Source organism: Tympanuchus pallidicinctus, unplaced genomic scaffold (assembly GCF_026119805.1).
Source record: "Tympanuchus pallidicinctus isolate F22 unplaced genomic scaffold, pur_lepc_1.0 scaffold21, whole genome shotgun sequence".
NCBI classification, from domain to species: domain Eukaryota; kingdom Metazoa; phylum Chordata; class Aves; order Galliformes; family Phasianidae; genus Tympanuchus; species Tympanuchus pallidicinctus.
Genome location: NW_026294733.1, coordinates 6460280 through 6480950, shown reverse-complemented (window position 1 = coordinate 6480950; position 20671 = coordinate 6460280). Strand labels below are relative to the sequence as shown.

Below are 20671 nucleotides of genomic sequence, written 5' to 3'. Positions count from 1 at the left end.
TAATCCCAACAAAGTTCCTTGCTGCATGCATGCTATCTGATTGAAGGATATCACAGATTTCCCATGCTTGAAAGTGTACTTTTTTCCTGCAGCACTGCTGCATCTAGTCATTCTGTTTTTGAAAATTCTGGTTTTTAAAATAATAATAAGCAATATAAAATGTAATTTCTTCAAATCAAATAAAATCAAATAAAATTGATTTTCTTCAAAACTGAGATTTTTCCAGAATGAAGACAAATGATGTTTTTCATGAACTCTTATTTCATTGCTCAGACCCTCAGCTCTATTATAAACAGCAGGAGAGTGACAGTTGTGCTCTAACAAGTTATCCTAATTAGTTATTTATTTAGGATATAGGAATTGGTGCTTTTGTGTATGATTTTTACTTTTTTTGATTATTTCTGCAGCTCTGTTTCAGAACAGCAGTTTGCTACAGTAATATACAAAAACAAATTGTGAAGAGTGGTAGGAATCACTAGCAATTTCTATTTTATTTTATTATTTTATTTTATTAAATGTTACTAGATAACAGTAAGAAATAAGAACTTGCTACTAGTTATTTATTGACCATGGTTTTGCATTTTGCATATCTAGAGAAGGAATGTTAAAGTCAAATAGTTACTGCTGCTGTAAATTGAATGGGCAAGGAATGGGCTTTAGATTTTTGAGCTGTACAAGACAAGAGAGTTGTTTGCTTTTTTAACCCACATACTCACAGAATGTAAGCAGCTCTACACAGCTATTGCTACTAATATAATGATACAGCTCTACTTCCTCTTCAAACTTATGTTCTCAAGGTTAAAAAAGAACTAACGATGAGATACAGTCAACAAGAACACAGTATTTATAATAAAGGTATTTTGTTTTTTTAAAGTAATTTTTTCCATTTTAAGAACCATATACAAAACAGACAGCAATTTGATAACTAGCTGCATGGTCATTTCTAGTCACTAGCATCAAGGAACAAAAAGGGTGTTGTGATACTTTATGCATTACATTTTGAAAAATATTTTAAGGTTCTTCTATGTAGGTCATGAGACAAGAAAGTATTGTTACATAAATTTTATCCTGCAGCTCTTTGGCTTTAATTATGCAGTCTTCTTGAAAATAGCAAAGAGCTGACTTAATAGACTGTATCACATTTTGAGATAAGTGCCATATTTATAGCTTCTGTAATGTACATCAAAATGAGGACAATTATGCCTTGTCTAAAAAAGCAATGTTGAAACTTGCTATTTACAATTAAGAATTTATTTTTACAATGAAAATGAGGGAGTTAATAAAAATTGATAATGACAAATATTTGAAAGCTACTACCATGCTCAATGTTACTCTATTATGTTTCTCTTTGAGAGTATGTTGTCAAAATTGTTTTATGGTATTGCAGACCACATGGATCTAACGATACAAATAGAACTTACATTCATAAGGTACTGCAGAGAGTTCCAAGTTTTTACGTACTGCACATATTTTCATTTACCACTTTGATCTATTTTCTTTCTGTTTCTTCTGTTTTATTTGATGCAAAAAAAACCCCAATGCTGTTTTTAAACGCAGTCATTTTACGTTAGTTTAGTTTTCTTTTTAAGTCGATATTTGTCTGAGTTTGAGTATTATTAACTCCTAGCAATGCATCTGACTCTGATGTTTACAAAGCCTGGCATATCTTTTCCAATCAGCCTTACATTTATATCAATTCAAATACAGTGACAACCTGCCCAAACTAAACAGTATCTTAAATACGTAGCTTGCTGAGAATGCAAAGTAGTGATGTGAGATTGAGAAGTTCAGAAGTGTGCTTACAAACTGAAGAGACTTAGCTGTGCAAGCACAGCATTTGAAACATATGTTTTTTTTTATTTAGGACACGTATGTGCCCAAGGCAAATGCAAACTTATTTCACGTAACCTATCCCTACACTGTACAAATCATGAACATTAAATTGTCATCACCTTCAAATATCCTTCCTGAGTTTGTTTCTCTGAAACAAATTTTGAGCACAAAGATAATAAGGAAGTTAAGACTCATGGAAAAAATAAAGAAATTATCTTAAAATCACTGGACTACAAATGTGTTTTTTGAACACAAAGAGGGATTACGAGTGAAGCATCAGACTGAAAATCAAGTGCCAGTGCTGTGCTGACCAATTCACAGGCTACTAGAATTACTTTGACTCTACCATTGAAAGACTTATGTGCACACAAAACCTCTAATTTATTGCAGGATTGCTTGAAGTTTAATTTAAATAGCACAATAAAAAAATTATTCAAATCAATAATTTAAATATACATATTGACTATGACAAAAAACTTCTAAAAATGTTTAATATTCATTTATCTTATTGCTAAAATAATTGTAAGTAGACGTTTTTTGTTTAACTTCTAATCTATCCCACAATTCATTGTAATTAGATCTAACATCAATTAAGTGGAATTACAATGATTCTCTCTTGTGATATTGCAAAAGTTTCTATGAATGTTAATCAATAGGAGGAATGTGATGATTTCATTACCAAACATAAATTTAAAATAGACCTGGTATATTAATATACTTTGTGTCTCAGACTCATTAGTTTTTACATAAATATATTCATAGATATACTAGAGGCATTGCATACATTTTTGTACTAAGATATTTGCAGGAAATCCTTTGAGAGGATCACTTCATTAATTTGCTTACTTTGGCATAAATTTATTTTAAGATTGCCATCATTGGTTATTTTTCTATCAAAAAAAATCTTAAAATTCCGAATTATTTTCTTGCTCTTAAATGGACAAATATTTTCCTTAAATGCATTGTTCTTTTGTACCAAGAAAATTTTGTTTCTAGAAAATCACTCCTGCCTTTTTTAGCATTTGTGCTCTTGCAATTACATTGCATTTGGTTTAGCTGAAGTGCTTGTAAGGTTCCACATTATCCCCTATTCTCTAGCTCCTTGTATATTAATCCTTTTTATCCTTACCTGACCTTTCTAAAGCTCAGTTTACATTGGAGCAAACCATACTTTCACATATAGGAAACCTTCAGAAAGCCTTTTTTTTTTTTTTTTTTTTTTTTTTTCAGAAAGACAAACAAACCTTGAGAGTCTTTGTTCAATTGAGAGGTCAAGAAGTTTTGGGCTCTAACAGCCCTTTTCTTCAGGGACAGTCACTGCTGGGTGACTCAATTGACATTAATGAGCCTTGGAAAAACTGAGAGTAAAAGAGCTGAATTTCTGTTACTGGAATGTTAAGAATGCTCCAAACTCATCTCAAAAGATTGGAAAAAAAAAAAATCCACAAGACATTCAACTCTAATATGTATCCCTTGCATCCATTTTTTTGGTATATGATTTGTGTTAAATTCCCTTCCATCTGGCCTATGCAGTTAAGGTGCCATGGATCTTCATATTGCTTAGCTGTCACAGGAGTGGGTCTATAGTTATTAAAAACAGCTATGAACCAGATGATAGAAAGAGAAGTGTTTGAATGGATAGAGAAAGCAGAAAGACAACTGTGCAGATATCCTTCAGATCTTTAAAAGTGCCACCAAGCAGCTGGCACAGTAGAAGAGCTGTCACTGAAGTTGGCTTGAATTCTTCCCAGCCACTCCAGGAGCAGCCTCTCTCTGGTCAGCCATGGTCCTGTTCCTCAGAAGGCCTTCAGCTCAGCCCTGTCGTCTTGTCTGTCTGGCACACAGCACATGGGGATAAATAGATATAAGGTGTTCTGACTTTGCAGTTTTGAAATGGGACTTGTGCATAGAGTTTGGTAGTATAACAGGAATGAAACAGAAACCTTGCTTACAGAATTAGAACACTTATGCAGTTTTGTGTGAATTAATTTATGAATGCTCATTTGCCACACAATTAACCAACTTGGATGAGAAAATGTGGAGTATATAATAGTTTTGGGAGGTAGGGATGGAACTGTATTATATCTCTACTCTGGAGATGTGAGTATGAAAAATAGGCTATTTTCAGTGACCAAACTTTACAACATTATAACTTTAGCAGACATTCTTTAGTTTGATGAATTGCTGGAGCACATGTGAGTTATCTGGTTTATCTGAATAAAGTTTGCTATTTACACTCAGAGTTCCTTGTAAATAATTATGCAGGAGCATTTACCTTGTCTATTTTATTCCCCGACAGCAGTATCAAAATTGTGAGCCACAGCCATAACAAAAACATCTCCCTTCTGCTCACAGATCACCTGTAACTCTGTAATGGTTCATAATGGCACTATGTGAAAGTTAAATAATTGTGCCAGTTCTGTATTTTTTCCAAATAGTTGTACCCTGGATATGGAACTGCTTAGAAGTGGTTTATGTGAGCAACCTTGAATCGGTAAAATAAGGGAGAGTTGAAATGGCAAAGGGAAAGAAAAGAAATCTAATTTACTCACTGGTGCTCTCTTTGTACAGAAGTGATAAGAATATTTATAATAAGAATAAAATGTTAACATTTTTTTAAGATATTTTAAGTGTTAAGGATATTAGCTTGGGCTTGTGGGTTTCCTTCAGAGCAGCAAACATAATTTCAGTCTGTTGTATCTGCCTGCTGCTTTAAATATTTCACATACACAGTGAGTGTACTTTTGTGAAAGATAATAATATAGCATTCATTTAAAAAAAAAAAACAAAACACAAAAAAAACCCTAAGATATTGAGATAAATACCCTGTCAAGTTATCAGGAGAACAATGAAGGTGCACAGAACAACTTAAGACACAGTGTGGTAGGTTCTCTGACTTACAGATCACATCAACATTTACTCCTCTGCAAAGCTGAGTACAAAGCATGTTCAAAAGCCAAATGCAGGGACTTGTAGCCATTCCCTGGATCAGTATCGTTAAACAGGGAGTTTGTCAGTTTTCAGACAAACATTCTCCCTGACAAAGCACATATTGGAAACTAAAACAGTTTTAAACTATCTCTAAGCACAGTGGAAATCCACATCCAGTCATTTTTTAATGCCAGGTCTGTTTCCCAACAGAGGGAAATATCTTCGAATATTCAATGTGCCTGTCATACCATATCTTGACTTTATGAAAAAATATGAGAAAGGGCTCCTGTTCTTTTGGAGTGCTGTGAGACTGTGTGCCTGCCAACAGTTCAATTCATTAATATGGCATTAAGATAAAATATAAAAGACTGTAAATTTATCCTCTTCCATGAGATAACAGCCTTGACCACGTTTTTTAGATAAAGCAGAAATCAGACCCACATCTATTTATGTAGCTAAATAGATGCAGAGCAAGATAAATATTTAATTACAAATTTTACACTGTTTATCAGTTATGAGCAATACAAAATCTCTGTTACACCACTCTGATTACCTCTGCAAAACACAGAGCGGAAAGAAAGTAAAATGGAATTTAGAGATGTAAGCTTACCAGAGTCATGGGTCTTGCGCAGCTTGTTGAATTGTTGTTTATTGATACACAATGACTGTGTATCTAATTAAATAAAAGTTCAGGGCTTGCTCTGTAGCTAAGGAATATACAATATCCAATCCAAAAAAAGAACTACTCAGTCATGGAGGTGAACTGGGAATAGCAGAACCTCCCTAATAATAGCACATTCACAAACGATTTTGCAAAATACAGTATTCAGGAACACAATATTCACTGCAAAGCACCAAATAGCCAGCAGAACTAGCCTTTGTAACAGTATCACATTCCATATCTTAATGTGGTTTTTGACTACTGCAGTCCCCAGACTCTTTTTTCCTTTCTCCTTTTTAGCTTTATCCTTATCATAAATGATTGCTCTATCACATCTTTTTCCATTTTCAATAAGCTCATTCGGTATTGCTCTATATTTTTAATTCAAATGAAGGAGAGTTCTTGTTTTTACTTTAAAAAATATTTTATATCTGGTTTTTGACATTTTAGATTCAATGTGGATTAAAAATAAGAAATAAATGAGGTGGGAAAACAGTGCAGCAAGTCCGTCACTTTTCTTAGCAGTTCCCATTATTATTGACAGCGGATTCCTCTGGCTGAGACATAGTTTATTGCTTGGTCTGTGACTTTTGAAAAACATGAGAGTTGCATTAGAATGTTCTGTGCAGAGATAAAGAAGCTGACAACTCTGAATGGCTTGCTTCAGATAAAATAAACAGACAGGATGGTTTGTCTCTTCCAGTTTGCCTTGTTTTCCCATCTTTGTCTTATTTTGACAGGATTTTCTAACCGACAGGTAGTCACTCCAGCAAGTCCATCCGATCTTGCAGAGCTTACACTCAAACAATTCTTATATGCTTTTGCCCATAACTCAGCACAAACCTCAAATATTCAGCTATGGCGTGACAGAAATAGAGGTGACAGAGTTTTCAATAACCAAGTCACAGCCATCCTTTCTGATTTTATTTTTTTTTCTTCAGTCACCAAGCCAGCATGGCCCTCAAAGACTAGGATGTGTTAGTCACTGGGAGATGTGAAGCCAGAACCAAAACGTTATTTTGAAATGGAGTAAATGAAGTTAGAGAAAGTTTACCTGATTTTCTCACATGCCTGGATACTACCTGTAGGCTCCTCCTGATTTACATCTGTTCAATCCCGTTCACTTTTAACTCCTCCTTCTTGTGTTCAGGTTTTACTGATTTCTGTTGTCAGCCAAATTAAGTTAGGAGGAAGAGCTGTGGGTAGTCTTGTAAAACATTGAAGTGGGACTACTGGCAGTTTGTACCTAAACTACATTATCCACAGCACTGTAATTAGTTGCATAAATGGTTGTATCTCATTTTGGTTATGCAGGCATTCAAACTTGTAACTTGCGTACTCAGGGTGCACACAGGTTTCATGTTTTTCCCTGTCTTTCATTTTAGGGAAACTGTTACAAATGTGTGTATGTTAGAGTAATTATAGGTAGAGAATTTGTTGGGCAAAGGAATATTGAGCTTAATGCAGTTCCCAGCATGCTAATAAGAACTTATGTAACAATGAACATTCTTTGGGCCCTGCAAGCTATGTCACAATATCTGTAGGGGGTAGATGATATTAATGACAATCCCTATTTTAATTTATTTTTTCCCCATTTTCTAATTATTTAGATTCTGCACCTGGATCAAAATCAAATCTAATTTTCTTGCCTATTTATGACTGTACAACCCAAAGGATCAGGGAAAATCAAATGTAGGATAACTGCAGGAGGAGAAGCACAGGCTAGTTTTGCAAATTTTTGTACTCTGCAGATCTTTAAGGTAGTTCAGGAGGCTGAGTAGCTTTCAGGAGTCTTTTTTAGTAGCTGAGCGATTAGAGTGACTTTTTGCTTCTTTGAAGGGTGTGCTAACTGGTAATTACTTTTTTCATTTAAAAGGTGTGTTGTCATGTGAAAATTACTGATGCAACATTATGGTAGTACTCCAGGTTAGTATGACAGCCTTTAATGGCTATTTCCTGAAGAAAGTTTTACCTTTGCATGAGAAAGTATTTGTGTGTGTGCTTTACTACCTGTATTTTCCGGTAAATCTCATTACACAACAGCAGAACATCAGAGAGTGCTTTGGATTCACCAGTGCAAGATGTGGATCTGAATGTGTAGCATATTAAAATTGTAGTGCTTTCTATTTCTGACCAAAATAAGTTTATTAGAGAATGGGTCAAAGCAGAAAAGGAAAGAAAAAGTGCAAATAAAAGAAACTCAAGTAATTGAAGTAAAGCTAGTGTTAAGCCTGGGCAGGATGAGACCTTAGTGGTTACTGCTGCTTTTGTGCTGTGATTGCTGCAGGGGAGGTTGAGGTGAGATGCATTGTTTTGTGTTTGGTTGGGTTTTTTTTGCTTAGAGAGCAACTTCAACATGTCATGTGCTATGGTAGTTACTAGCAGCTATGGCTCCATACACAAAAGTGCTATCGTGTCCTCTTTTGCACCTTTATTTCTCTGGGAAAATGAGAAAGGTCAAATGCTTTCCTAAATAGCTGACTAAATATTTCCCTCAGCTAAAATGGCAGAAGACGCCATAAGGCAAATGTGACTACAGCTGGGAGGCTTCATCTCACTTTTGCCCTGCTCAGAAGACTAAACATGCCAGTGGTGCTTAATATCCAGTGACTCAGGAGTTGGGAGCTGAATTAATTCTCAAACTCTTTGTTTGCACTCCAGTGCAATGCACAGCAGGCTGCTCTCAGCTCTAGTGTAGCTCACTTGCCTTTTGAATATAACAGTGATGCTGACCTTTTAGAAAGAATTGTGTTATTCTTTCCAATGGATGGGGATATTTCTCAGGTCAGACTAAACACAGATATCTGAATTTGAATTAATATATTTGCCAGAGCAATAAAATCAGGTGAAAATCAAAAGCAATCTGAAAGAAAAAATGCTTTCATTAAAGTAAGGAATCAAAGACAAGGGATATCATGATGTACACGAACATTAAAATGTTATTCTTCTTTGCATCCTTTCTCATATTCACTGATTTCCTTTCTGCTGACAAATAAAACAATACATATGTCTAGAAGAATGTACTTTCTGCAAAGCTAGCAGGATTCAAATTGCCATTTTTATTAAAAGCAGAGTCCTTCCTCATTTATTATTTTAAATTCCATTACTTGTTTCCAAGGAGATAAAAATATGCAGGAAAGTCATCTGAGATTCAGGCTTGCAAGGCTGTTTTCTTTACTGAGAGCTAAATGTGCCCTGTTTTAATGAACAAAATACACTTGGAGCTGCTATAGTAAAAGAGGCTGGGACTTTGGATTTGATTTCTGTCCAGGTCAACTTTCTGCTTGTGAGTGTTGGGAACAGGACTATTAAATATTCAAACCAGTATCAGATAATTACTTTGTGACTCAGCTGTGCTGTTCCCTATGCTGACGCAGGCTAGGAAGTTCTTTTGCCCACCCACCCTTCGCAGTAGTGGCTGTCTCTTGGCAGTGCCAGGTATTTCAGAAGCACAAGGCAAGAACTGATAGCAGGCAGCAACTTTTTCTTCCTGTAAGTTCCTCTTAGGAATTACTAAAGCCTAGATAGTTCCTTATTTAAAAGGCTGTATCTGTTCTGTGAATTGCCAATGTCAAGTTCCAAACAGTAAGAGATTTCTTTCTTCTTAGTTTCCTTCAATAAAATCATAAAAAGAAAATATACTGGTAAATAGATCAGGTGTCTTACCTGATGTTGTCTTCACCACCTCAGTTGTATTTCTTAGTCCCGTAAAGGAGAACTGGTAGAGCCTCCAGGACCTGGTATCTCCCACCTCCACTGAGCTGCGCTTCCATTGGTAAATGATCTCTTCCCTTGGGTAACCATCTTATTGCAATGGAAAATACAGAATGCTTTGTTTCATAGTCATTGCTAGGATTTTAATGTACTCTGGGGAGTAAAAATACTATTTTCTATTTCTGGAAGAAACTGGAGAAGCATATCGCAAGTAAATTTATATATATACATATATACTTTTCCCTCTAGTTACGTAGTACTAAATGTAGTAGTAATGTAGCATTTTTACTATTGTAAAATTTGAGGTACATTTTTCAATATTGAATTTTGCACTTTATTGTGCAATAGGATGTAGTTTTGACCATCTGTTTGTTTTAAGGCCCAAATCACTTCAGTTGGGCTCAGTATTCACTCTTTGACCTAAACACAGAATTCAAACCCTTGTCTCCATCTCTTGGAATAGCATAGCACCCATTTGCAAAGAGAAAGAATCAGACCACAAGCCTCCAATGCTAAAGATACAACATTTTACTTTTGTGCTGAAATTTAAGCATAAATATTAATTGCAATGTTTGCAGAAGTCATATCAATTTTACATAATGTTCTTAAATTATCTTTGTGCACATGTGATTTCCGTACTTCCAAATAAATACAAAATAAAACTGAAAATTATTGCATTATGTTTAGCAAAAACATAACCCTAACTGACTCTAAGTATATAGGTTTTTAATAAGTAGTTCAGCACGGGTCAGGAAAGAGCTATTTCTAAGCATGTTACTTACAGCTTGAAAATTCCAGGGGGCAGGAATGGGCATCCATTGGGAAGTTGTGTAACTGTAGCTGACATTCAGCATCAATCGTCAGTCTGAGGAGAAAAAGATCAGATATACAGAACATACATGAGAAGCTTATACTAAAAGCTTCATAATGGCTAGCAAAACAGGATTGTTACGAGTATGGAACCTGAGTATGAAATATGCATACATACAATGAAATAGAAAGGAAGAGGAAATTATTAGTATGTGTGTATTAATTTGTATTCCAAACTGTTTTTCTGCTTTTGAAGCAGCATTACTCATGATTAACAAATCCCTAAGTGGATACACAGATCTTCTCATGAGTAGTAGCAAATTTCTTTGTCACAACATGCCAAAAAACACTATGGAAACATATTTTACAGGAAAAAAAAAAAAGTACTTCTTAAGAAGCAATAGTCAGGAGACCAAATTCAGACATCTGCATCCAAGATAGCCATCTCAACTATCTTCTTATCTAGTGGAAAGAAAGGCACTCTGGGGATATTCTTGATTTCATTCCAAAATAGACATCTAAATTAAATCTGAAGAGGAATGCACCAGAAAGGTTTTTCTCTCTACTGAATATCAAGTGGTGTAGGTGCTGCAGATCTTTATGAGGCAGACACATGTACTTTTAGAAATCCAAAATTAAACAAGATGCATTCCCTTATTTGCCTGCTGAAAACTCCATTATTTTTCATTTAATTAGCCTATATGTAGCCTCAGTCATGCATGACCTGCATGATACCTGAATTGTTAAGCAAATAAGCAGCAAAAGAAAAGGCTTTGAAAAGGAGGAAGGAGTGGGAGAGAGGAAAAAGCAGTAGTGTTTATCTGCTCCTTGAATCTCTATGAATGGGTTGCCCATGAGGATCCTCATGTCTTTTCCTGCAAGATATTTTCCAGTTGTTTGACCCCCTTGATTTGTCTTAATGCATAGGATTATTCCTCTGCTGTTACAGAACTTCAAATTTTCATATGCTAAACTCCATCAGAGTCATCTTGGCCCATTTCTCCAGTGTCTTATGGACCCAGACTTGGGATTTCTGAAAGCTAGTCTTAGCAGTAAAGTCTGAGGCAAAGAAAGCCTTGTGTACCTTGACCTTTTCTATGTTCTTTGAGACCAGATCCCCATTCCCATTCAGTGGTGTGCCCACACTTTTCCTAATCTTTCTTTTGCTGAAGATGCATGTGTAAGGACTCTTAGTGCTTTCCTGTCCATCACTGAATTAAATTTCAATTGAATTTTGGCTTTCCTAATCCTGTATCTGGGTACTTGGGCACTGTCTCTATATTCCCCCAGCTTTTATCTCTTGTATGTTTTCTTTTCATGTAGGAGTTTTGTCAGGAGCTTTGTGTTGATCCATGCAGACCTGCTTGCTTGATTTGTTTGCTGGTCTGGATTGACTGTTCTTGAGTTTGGGAGAAGGAATTGAGGAAATCAACCATCTCTCTCAAACAGAATCCCAGATCTGCAATGATACTACCACATTTCTCCTCAGGATTAAACCAGGTTGAATCCTTACTGGTGTTTGCTGTGACTCACCAGAGAAACTAGGCATACATAAATATTTGATACAACTATAAGTTTTGTCACATATATCTCATTGTAGTGAAGGAAACCAAGAGGTCTGAAGAGAAAGGTGACAAAGTCCAAAGAGACTGTAGTGTATCTAAGTCCAATTTAACATTTCAAAAGTTGATCTAGGATCTTCTTTATCAGGCTTACTTTGATTTACCTTGGATTTCAATTCCAGTCATTCTCTTATCTCTTGCAATGTGATGCAATGTGTAATGAATGTAAAATAACTACAAAATGAAACTCTTTTTGTAATTCAAATATTTGCAACATTAAAAGGTTGTCTTAAGGAAAGCTTCAAATGATTCATTAGAATGCTAATGAGCATACTTTTCTGCTTTTTTTTTTCTTTTTGCCACCCAATAAAACAAGAGCATAAAATCAAAATCACTTTGTAAAAATAGTCTGAAACTCTGATGGTCTGATAGTCTGTCTTACAGCTAACATCTTTGATTCTGTATTCTCCTTTTAAATTTTGAATTCTCTTGAACAGATACCATCTTTGCTTTACATATCTTTGCTTTACCTAGGCCCAACTACTATAACACTTTAGAAAAACAACAAAAAAAACATACCTAGAACTTCCACATTTAGGAAATATATTATAATTGAATATATATTATTTAATTAGTACACATTGCATATGTAACATCAAAGTATAGGAATGCATGTAACTTCATTATTTAAAAGATTTGTAAAAGTCTCAAAATAAAAATTATCCAGGCTGATGAGAAATCTGAAGACAGATGTTTCAAATTTGGATTCATGGAAATTTTAGTGAAACAGGGCATATCTGAGAATTTGACCTAAACTATAAATGACCAATGAAAAAAAGTTATTCCTTTTTCTCATAATATATTTGAGGAATAAAATATTTTGTCAAGGTGAAGCCTTATCTATCTAAATAGTAATTGGTTCAGAATACAAGGCCTCTGCTGCAGATAATACCTCATTTATAACATCTCCTTGATTCAAGGACATTTCTAATTCGTTATTTTAACCCAATAAAAAGTTAGGCAATATGGTCCAAACCACAGGTAAACAATAAAACACATGAAAATGAAGATGTGTTACTTTAACCGTGCTTATCTTCTTTTAAGTATAGAAATATAACTATTTTGAGAGCAAGGCAGTAAAATCTATAAGTAGAAATGAAACTATTTTACTGTGTCAGTATCAAATAAATTGCATGCAATTAGTGTATTCTAAATATGTCTCCGTTTTAGGGTGCACACGTAAGGGAAAAACAATGTGTGTTGATGTCAAGTGACCTGTATTCACAGAACCCATCTTTTTGGTTTTCCCTTGAGAAACTGAAATTAAAGCCAAGTATAAATACCTCAGTGTGTATAACACTCTGCCATCATTCCAGATCCTGAGCATCCTATTAGGAGTTGTTATCCAATGAGCATCAGCTTTCTTGGAATTTCGGAAAAATGTATCAGGTATCCAGATCTTCCCAACCATGTTGCTGTTTAATCTGAGCACTTTTATAGTGCTGTTGAACTTCAGACGTCTGTCATACCACGTTTGGGCGAAAAATATATCAATTGTATATTCCTGTTGTGTTAACCAGAAATACTGATGAAAACATAGCACTCAACATTTCACATTGCTTCTGACATACTTTCCTTAACGTCATATGAAAAACAAAAAATTAAATACAGATGATACTAGAAGTGATAAAAACATTTTTTAATCAGACTTTTGAGAGGGTTGTTTAACAAAGATTATTGTTTAAAAAATATTTGTCATTATTTTCCTATTGACAAATTAACCCACATTAAAATGGAGTTATGTATCTACTATACATATTCTGTACCCCCATGCCTCAACCCACACTTGATCATGTTAGAGTACAATTACTTATTCCCTTGGACCTAGAACAGCTAAGATTTCAGCTGATATGATTGTCTTTATTGGCTGTGACTGTTAATTAATGTCAAAGTGGTGAAAGTCTCACTTTCACCAGCATCCACCAGGCAGCCAATTGCTGCAAAGGGAATTGTAGAATTGCAAAAGAGTCATTTGAGATTTCTTTCTGAACATTAAAACTACAAGAATGAAGCAAGTAGCCATTGTTCTACTAAGGCTAGACCAATTTCCATCAGCTATCCGAAGACATAATTAAACTTTGCTCTTAGGGTCTAAGTTTTCCTCTTTTATTTCTCTATGGCAGGAATGGTAGTATCACTGGTGAATGCTTTTGCCTCTTTTGTTGTAATCTGGAAACTCAAACTGATCGGAGCTAATCTGTCACAAAACAATGCAAAATACGGTAGTAGATTTGTGAAGATATATTAAAATTATTATTATTCACAGTTTAGCTTGTTGTCTCATCCAGATTCATAGCTCATCTAGTCCTCACATCGATAATAATGAGGTTTGAAAATAATTTATATATAATATGACATTAAAACTATGGAAACCTTGTAATGTCAAAAATGATGGAGGCTTTGCAACAAATTGAACATTGTAGAAAAATGTGGCATTCACCTACCATATTGATAGCATTCACTGGCCCAATGCTGTTCACATACATGTCAGTGTGAATTACTGTTGGTTTAACTGTAAGAGAAACAAGAGTCACTACTATGAGTGAAGGTCAAAGTCAACTGCAAAAGAGTCAAAATGATGAAAAGATTGTTTTAATACCTCTCTTGTATAGCTATGGATGCCTCACATTAAAATATGCTGATAGAATAAATATAATTTTACAGCAATGTCTCCAGGTTAAAATAAGTTGAACAATACAACTTATTGTATAATATCTATTCTTGTATAATATCTGTCAGATACATAATTATATCAGAACAAATTATGCTATGAGAACTAATACAGAAACCAGCGTCATTACTTTAGTGAGTCATATCTAATGGAGAGTATGTGTATTTCATGTCAAATCACAGCAACACATCAGACAAAACACTATCAACAAAAGTAAACTTATTCCTCTCACAGTGCGTTGCATCACTAATTTAACGTTACTATGCTGAAAGCAATGTGACTGCTGTTGCCTGCAGAGATAGCTGTAGATAAGTGACAATTTCATGAACTCCAAATAGTATTAATACTCAAAGTTCTAAAACAGGTAATAAAACCAGTCGTTAGAATAATTTATTCTGAAATTACTTCAGCTTTATTATTCTCACGTACCTTGACTAAAACACGTTTGGTTGTTTTCCCAGATGCTTTTTATGAATGCTTAATTTCTCTCAGCCTTCTAATGTAGAGAGAATAAGGCAGATTCCTCTGTTAATTTAGACGTACATGTGCTGGAGGTTAAATGTCTTTAGTTTATAAACCCCTATAAACTTGTTAGAAGATTATTTCATTAACCTGGCTGTTTTCTGTGTTCCTCTGCCTACCAGTGAATTCTCTTCTTGTTTTACTGCAATCTTGCTATTTATGTATCCTCTTCTACAGACATATCTTCTGGCTGTTCTGTGCTCACATGGGGCCTTCTCAGTCTAACTCCTGTGAGCTGAAGGACCTTTATTTCTCAGGTCCCTCAGTAATCAATGGAAACATCCCTGCAAAAGCTGTTTCACTTCAAATAAGATTTCCATTATGGGTCTGAGCTCCAGTTTATATACATGCATTAGTTGTGGGGGAAATCTAGGGAAATAGAGTAAATTTACTTGATTGTATTTATCTTTTGTGAAACCTCCTGAGTCACTTCTTGCTCTGCTGAGCAATGATTCAACAGATCGACATGGAGCTGTGTCAGTGGAGGGTCAGGTTGGATATTAGGAAAATGTTGGTCACCAGAGGATGGTTGGGCACTGGAACAGGCTCCCCAGGACAGTGGTCATGGCAACAAGTCGCTGGAGTTGAAGGAGCATCTGGACAATGCACTCAGACAGGGTTTGGATTTTTGGGTGGTACTGTGTGGAGCCAGGAGTTGGACTTAATCCTTGAGGATCCCTTCCAGCTTAGGATATTCTTTCATTCCACAGTTCTAAATGGCATCAGTCAATTCAGACCTTACTTAGGCCTTCCTTTCCAATATATATATCTTTTGACATATATATATATATATAGATAAAGGACATATATATATATATCCTTTCGATTTTCTAACAACCTCTCTTAGGCACACAAAGAAGAAAAAACTCTTCCTAATTCCCCAAAATCCTGTGCAGGTGCATGATTACATGTGGCCTGATTCAGCAAATCACAACAGTCTTAGTAGCTGTTTCAGGAGAGATTTAGGAATCTTAAAAATGTATGCAGATTTCCAAAATCATGGCTTCTTTTTGTGCCAGTCATATTTTACTATCTCTTGTCTTGTTCTCATAACCACTTTAGATGGATTCTGCTTCATGCACAGTATAATATTGTATGAAAATGCTTTCCCTTCACCACTTAATCAAAGTTGGGCTTAAAAGAAAACCAACATACCTCCTATATCAGGTCTTAATTTGTTGTCATATCCTTCCAGCAAGCCATTTAAAATAAGAGTGACATCACTCTCATGAACTTTGGGAGTCAGAACCCAGGTCTTATTTGAAGTGTAATCTTCATAATCATCATCTCCCTTTTGTGTGGAACTGTTAAAGACATAAAAATGAAGAAATGGAAAGCCTTGAAAAGTACGAATTTGCAGGTAAACTCTCTGGAAACAATACACACTTCAGATTTCAATAGTATTGTACAAAACACTGAAAAGTAGCCTGCTTTATAAATGGAGACTCACAGGAAAGATCACACATTACTGCAGAGGTTGTAGTTCACTTTAGCAAAATCTTTTAATATGGTTGAGCTCATACTCTGTATATTCAGAGAAGCATCAGTGCTTACCACCTTTGGCATGTCTGTTTTTCCTCTCACTGACTCAGGTGGGACCTATTATAAAACAAATCTAATTGTCATTTAGCTTATGCAACTCTCCACCAAAATATCACTTAGTATGTACACAGTGTTGTTGAATTACTTTCCTTTGAGAGAACAATTTGATGCAACACATTACTGACAAGAACAATAATTAGATTCATTCAGTCACACAGCTTCTCTCCACTCTGATGAACTTGAGCTTATTGCGCATTTGGAAAGTTCAGCATAAATTTTTTCTAGTGTTTTTCACTTTTGCTAACTAGAACACACACACAAAAAAAATAGTCCATCCATCATTTTTTTTCAGCTTCTGCGCAGTATGGCAGCAGATGTAGTAAATTCAGCCTTCCTTGTGCAGTAAAAAAGAAGTTCAGCACCAGAAACATGTAGACTAGCATTAATGGTTGTTGTGCTATCTTGAAGTCTGTGCTGCCAGGTCTAGAGAAGATGACAGAATCTAACTTAGAATATGACATCACCAGCTATGTCAGTGCTTATCAGAGCGGAATGGTGCTGAACAGTTGTAAGATTGTTTCTGGCAGAACATACCAGTGCCTTCCTTCCCTGACCTTCTTCTACAACAAAGTTTGAGCTCTGCTGGATATTGAAACTGTTAATGACAATACAAATGTCTTAAGCAAGTGGGTGGAGTTTGGATATGAATGAGTCAAAAATTAATGTTCCTATTAGGGACTGAGTTTGTGTAGTCTCTCCTTAACAGCACGAAAGTGGGAAAGTGCAGGGAAGCATATTTGTAGGGGGTCAAGAGCACGTGTTTGGCACATGTGAAGAAAGCAGACACAGCCGATCGTGTTCGTGGGAGTGATAGCGAAGGAATAATTAGTCCCAGAGTCTAAAATCTCTGTTCTTCTAACACAGATCTTTGCTCAGCTTTGGCCTTGCATGTTCCTCCATACAGTGCTCTCTGATGCCTCCAGCTTAGACCTACCCAGTGTGAAAAGCCTGAGGGCTTCCCCTGTCTTGAGCCTTTGGAGGTGTAAGCCAGTGGCACAACTACAACTTCAGTAGGAAAGAGACTTTCAGTTCTTTGTCCTCCATCAGCACAGGCTACTGAGAAAGAGCCATAGCACTGCCTGGCCTCATCACATAAGACTGCTTTTTCCCAGGAGGTGCTGAAGGTATAGTGAACTTGGAAGCAGCATGAGACTGTGCACAGGATAAAAGCAATCAGGAACACACAGCACGAATGAGAGAGCCAGGCTTGCATTGCACTGAGCTTGCTGGTGAAGCTACATCAACCTGTACCTTCATTGCCTGTACTAAATACCACTACTGTAGCCTCCAGGCATCACCTTACCCATCTTGCATCAGCAATACATCCCTTGGAGCTTCAGCATTCCATGTCAAACAATAGCCATCCAGCCATCCTCCCTTTGGCAACTCAGACCACAACCTGTCTGTAGTATTTTACTGGCAATCAGAGGCTGAATTCTAAACAGCAGTATGCTACATAGTAATCTACTGGTAATGAAAAACAGGCCAAGATAATTAAATTGGTGAGGGAAATTTGTTTATTCAGCTGTCTAGGGTTGAAAGATCTAATTGCAATTCAAAAGAACATAATTGAAGCGGGGTTCCCCCTCCTGAAGGAAATCCTTCTAAATAGATTCATTCCAAACAGAAGGCACTAGATTGTATGTTTTTAGTCTTCAGAGTAAATGAAAAAATGATTTGAAGTATAAAAAACCATACTCCTGTTGTATAGTCAGCTAAATATCCCTTCTCCAAGAAGAAATCATTTTCTAAATGGAAAAGAGGAAGCAAATCAAATACATCCTTTCACAAAGACAGCGAGGCCCTGAATATGAAGGTGCTGCAAACGTGTCCAAAGTCAGGCAGACAGGACTGAGTGCGTTATATTGGACATTGTGAAATGAGAAGATGAAAAACCACATGCTTGTCTGGGACACCTCTCAAATCTAGAAAAACCTTATTGAAGAGCAGCCTGCAGGCACTTCTTTCCCTTGGTATTGATTTGTAGGAAAATAATAGCTATTTGTTTGCTTATCTGTCATTCCAAACCATTTTGACACTCTGAATCTCAAACTGCAACAAATATTTTATGAGATTAGCATGGAAGAGAGGGAGGGGAATACAGCCAATGCAACTAAGGATAAAGCCACCAAATTCCATCTTTTATCTGAATTCCAAGTAGATCATAAGTCAACATGGATATCCAATTGCCTAAATGTCTGTCTTTGTAAAATTGCATAGCAGCCAGAACGATCAGGAGTGCATCTATATCCAGATGAGCAGAGCTTTTGCAGTGCAAGTGCCATTAATACTAATGAAAGTTATAATGACAAAGCCCTTTTCATCTCCTCAAGACTTTCAGATCAGTCCTTCTGATTATATGGCCTAAATTCTGCAAGAGCTTTTAATATCCAGAACAAATTTGGTAAAGTCCAGATTATACTTAAATACACACAGAAATCTGTTTTTATTTTTGACTGCTAGAAGTTTTCATGTCTAGCAACAGAGACAAGCAAAGGCACATGTGCTTCCCTATTTGCAGATAACAGTAAGTTTTTTGAAAGTTAATGTTTTGGACATCACAGTAAAATCTCACTCATTGAGATATTCCTACTTCTCACATTAATGTTGTAGTAAGATGTGTTTGAGACCAATGTAGGTATGCACAGTTTTGCTATTTGAAAAACAGACAATTTAAGGGGTTGGAATGTGAATCTGAGACTTCATATCAGAGTAATTAGAGTTGGAAGGTGCTTTTGGAGGTCATCTGGTCCAATCCCTTCTCATCTTGTTACTTGAGACTGCAGGAATTAGCTATGCTTGTAATTAGTAGGTATATAACTACTATTCAGCCTGAAGTTCAGAGAGGTTCTTTGGATGTGTCACATTACCTGAAACACCTCATCACAAAGCAGATAGAGGGCAGAAATGATTAGACATTTATAAACATTTTTTAGTTTGGATTATAAAGTACATTCCTTTAGACAACATGCTTTGTGGAGAGAGGACAGCACAAGACTGAGTCCCTTTTTTCATTATTTTGTGATAAAATGTGTAAGATCTGTAAATTGGTAAACCACTCTACATTTGTATATGAAAGTCACTGTGTCAGTGAAGCTTTTACCGTAGCAGGGTCGAAAAAGTTTCAACTCATGTTCCTTAGCTTCCTCAGCTCCTCACTATAATGATCCTAATTCTGAATTCAATTGTTACTTGATTTATAACATTTACATAGCTCTTTTGTGAGGCTCTCATTGGTGAGGTGTAACTTCAGGCAAAACTGAGATTATATAAGCTAAAATTTTAGATTATCATCTCCTTTGCTAGTGCACATCATCCATATGTGTTTTTTTTGCAGTACCATCTGGGCAAAATTTTGTCATTGTTCTTCAGGGAGCGACTGTCATCTCTTTAGGCAGAGCTATCTACTGCAGGTAGAAATGGGTTTTCCTATCAAGGGATGAAGAACTAATAAAGAGAATGCTCTATTTGATTGTCACAGACACTATTACAGACACCTTAGCATCAAAAGCATCATTTCTACGCTGGAAATATGTTGAAATAGTGGAAGATTAGTTCAGTCACTCTGAGATGATACTTCTGCTTTGAAATTACTGATGCTTTGGGAAAGTCTTTTTTTCCATCTTTTCTTAACCTCATCCAGAATAGAAAGCAAAGCCTGCTTGTCAAAAACTTCATTAATGTCCTATCTTCTTAGCAGTACAGAGCTACAGTTCTCCACATAACAGTTTCAGAATCCAGTCTTCCACTTAATAGACTCAATTTGATGGCTTTTTCATTTTTGCTTTTATTTCCCTGAAACAAAATTGAGAGCTACGTAAAAATTATAATTTTTTTTTTTTATTTGGCAAGTAATAATATTAATGGTATTTAGCTGTCCCAAATTAGTATGCTTTGGAGCCCTCTGGACTAAATTCTAAAGTTCAAAATTCAAATTAAGAGCGGATTATCTTTTTCAGAGCCACCATATTTATTTAATTGCTAACTTACAGTCAGTGTTAAAACTTTTTACAATCTCTGATGTTCTGTGTCTTTATATGAAAGACACTCTTATGTGGCTTCCAGAAGCACCATATGTAGCATTTCTTGGAACGACACCACCATTTGTCAGTAAGGATGCACTACACATCATTTAAAATCACAGTCAACAGCAACAATTTTTCAGTCTAAACTGAGAGACAGATTGGGCACATCTTTTTTCATTAGTTAGCAAGCGCTCACAAAGGATATTCCTCTGAAACAAGGTAGATATTTCCTAATCTACAGGATGGTGATTTTCACAACTCGGCACTGCAGAATTTGAAT

The 20671-nt window shown here is 35.8% G+C and overlaps 1 protein-coding gene across 2 annotated transcripts in view; it reads right to left on the bottom strand.

Moving 5' to 3' along the window:
* GABRG2 (gamma-aminobutyric acid type A receptor subunit gamma2) overlaps positions 1–20671 on the bottom strand; it is a 68097-nt gene that overhangs the window by 26334 nt on the left and 21092 nt on the right. For both annotated transcript variants that reach the window (XM_052684832.1, XM_052684833.1), the window contains exons 2-6: positions 15920–16068; positions 14016–14083; positions 12855–13075; positions 9922–10004; positions 9092–9229 (exon numbers count right to left, since the gene is read on the bottom strand). In XM_052684832.1, coding sequence (XP_052540792.1) covers positions 9092–9229; positions 9922–10004; positions 12855–13075; positions 14016–14083; positions 15920–16068 — 659 coding nt within the window. The remainder of the gene's footprint in view (positions 1–9091; positions 9230–9921; positions 10005–12854; positions 13076–14015; positions 14084–15919; positions 16069–20671) is intronic.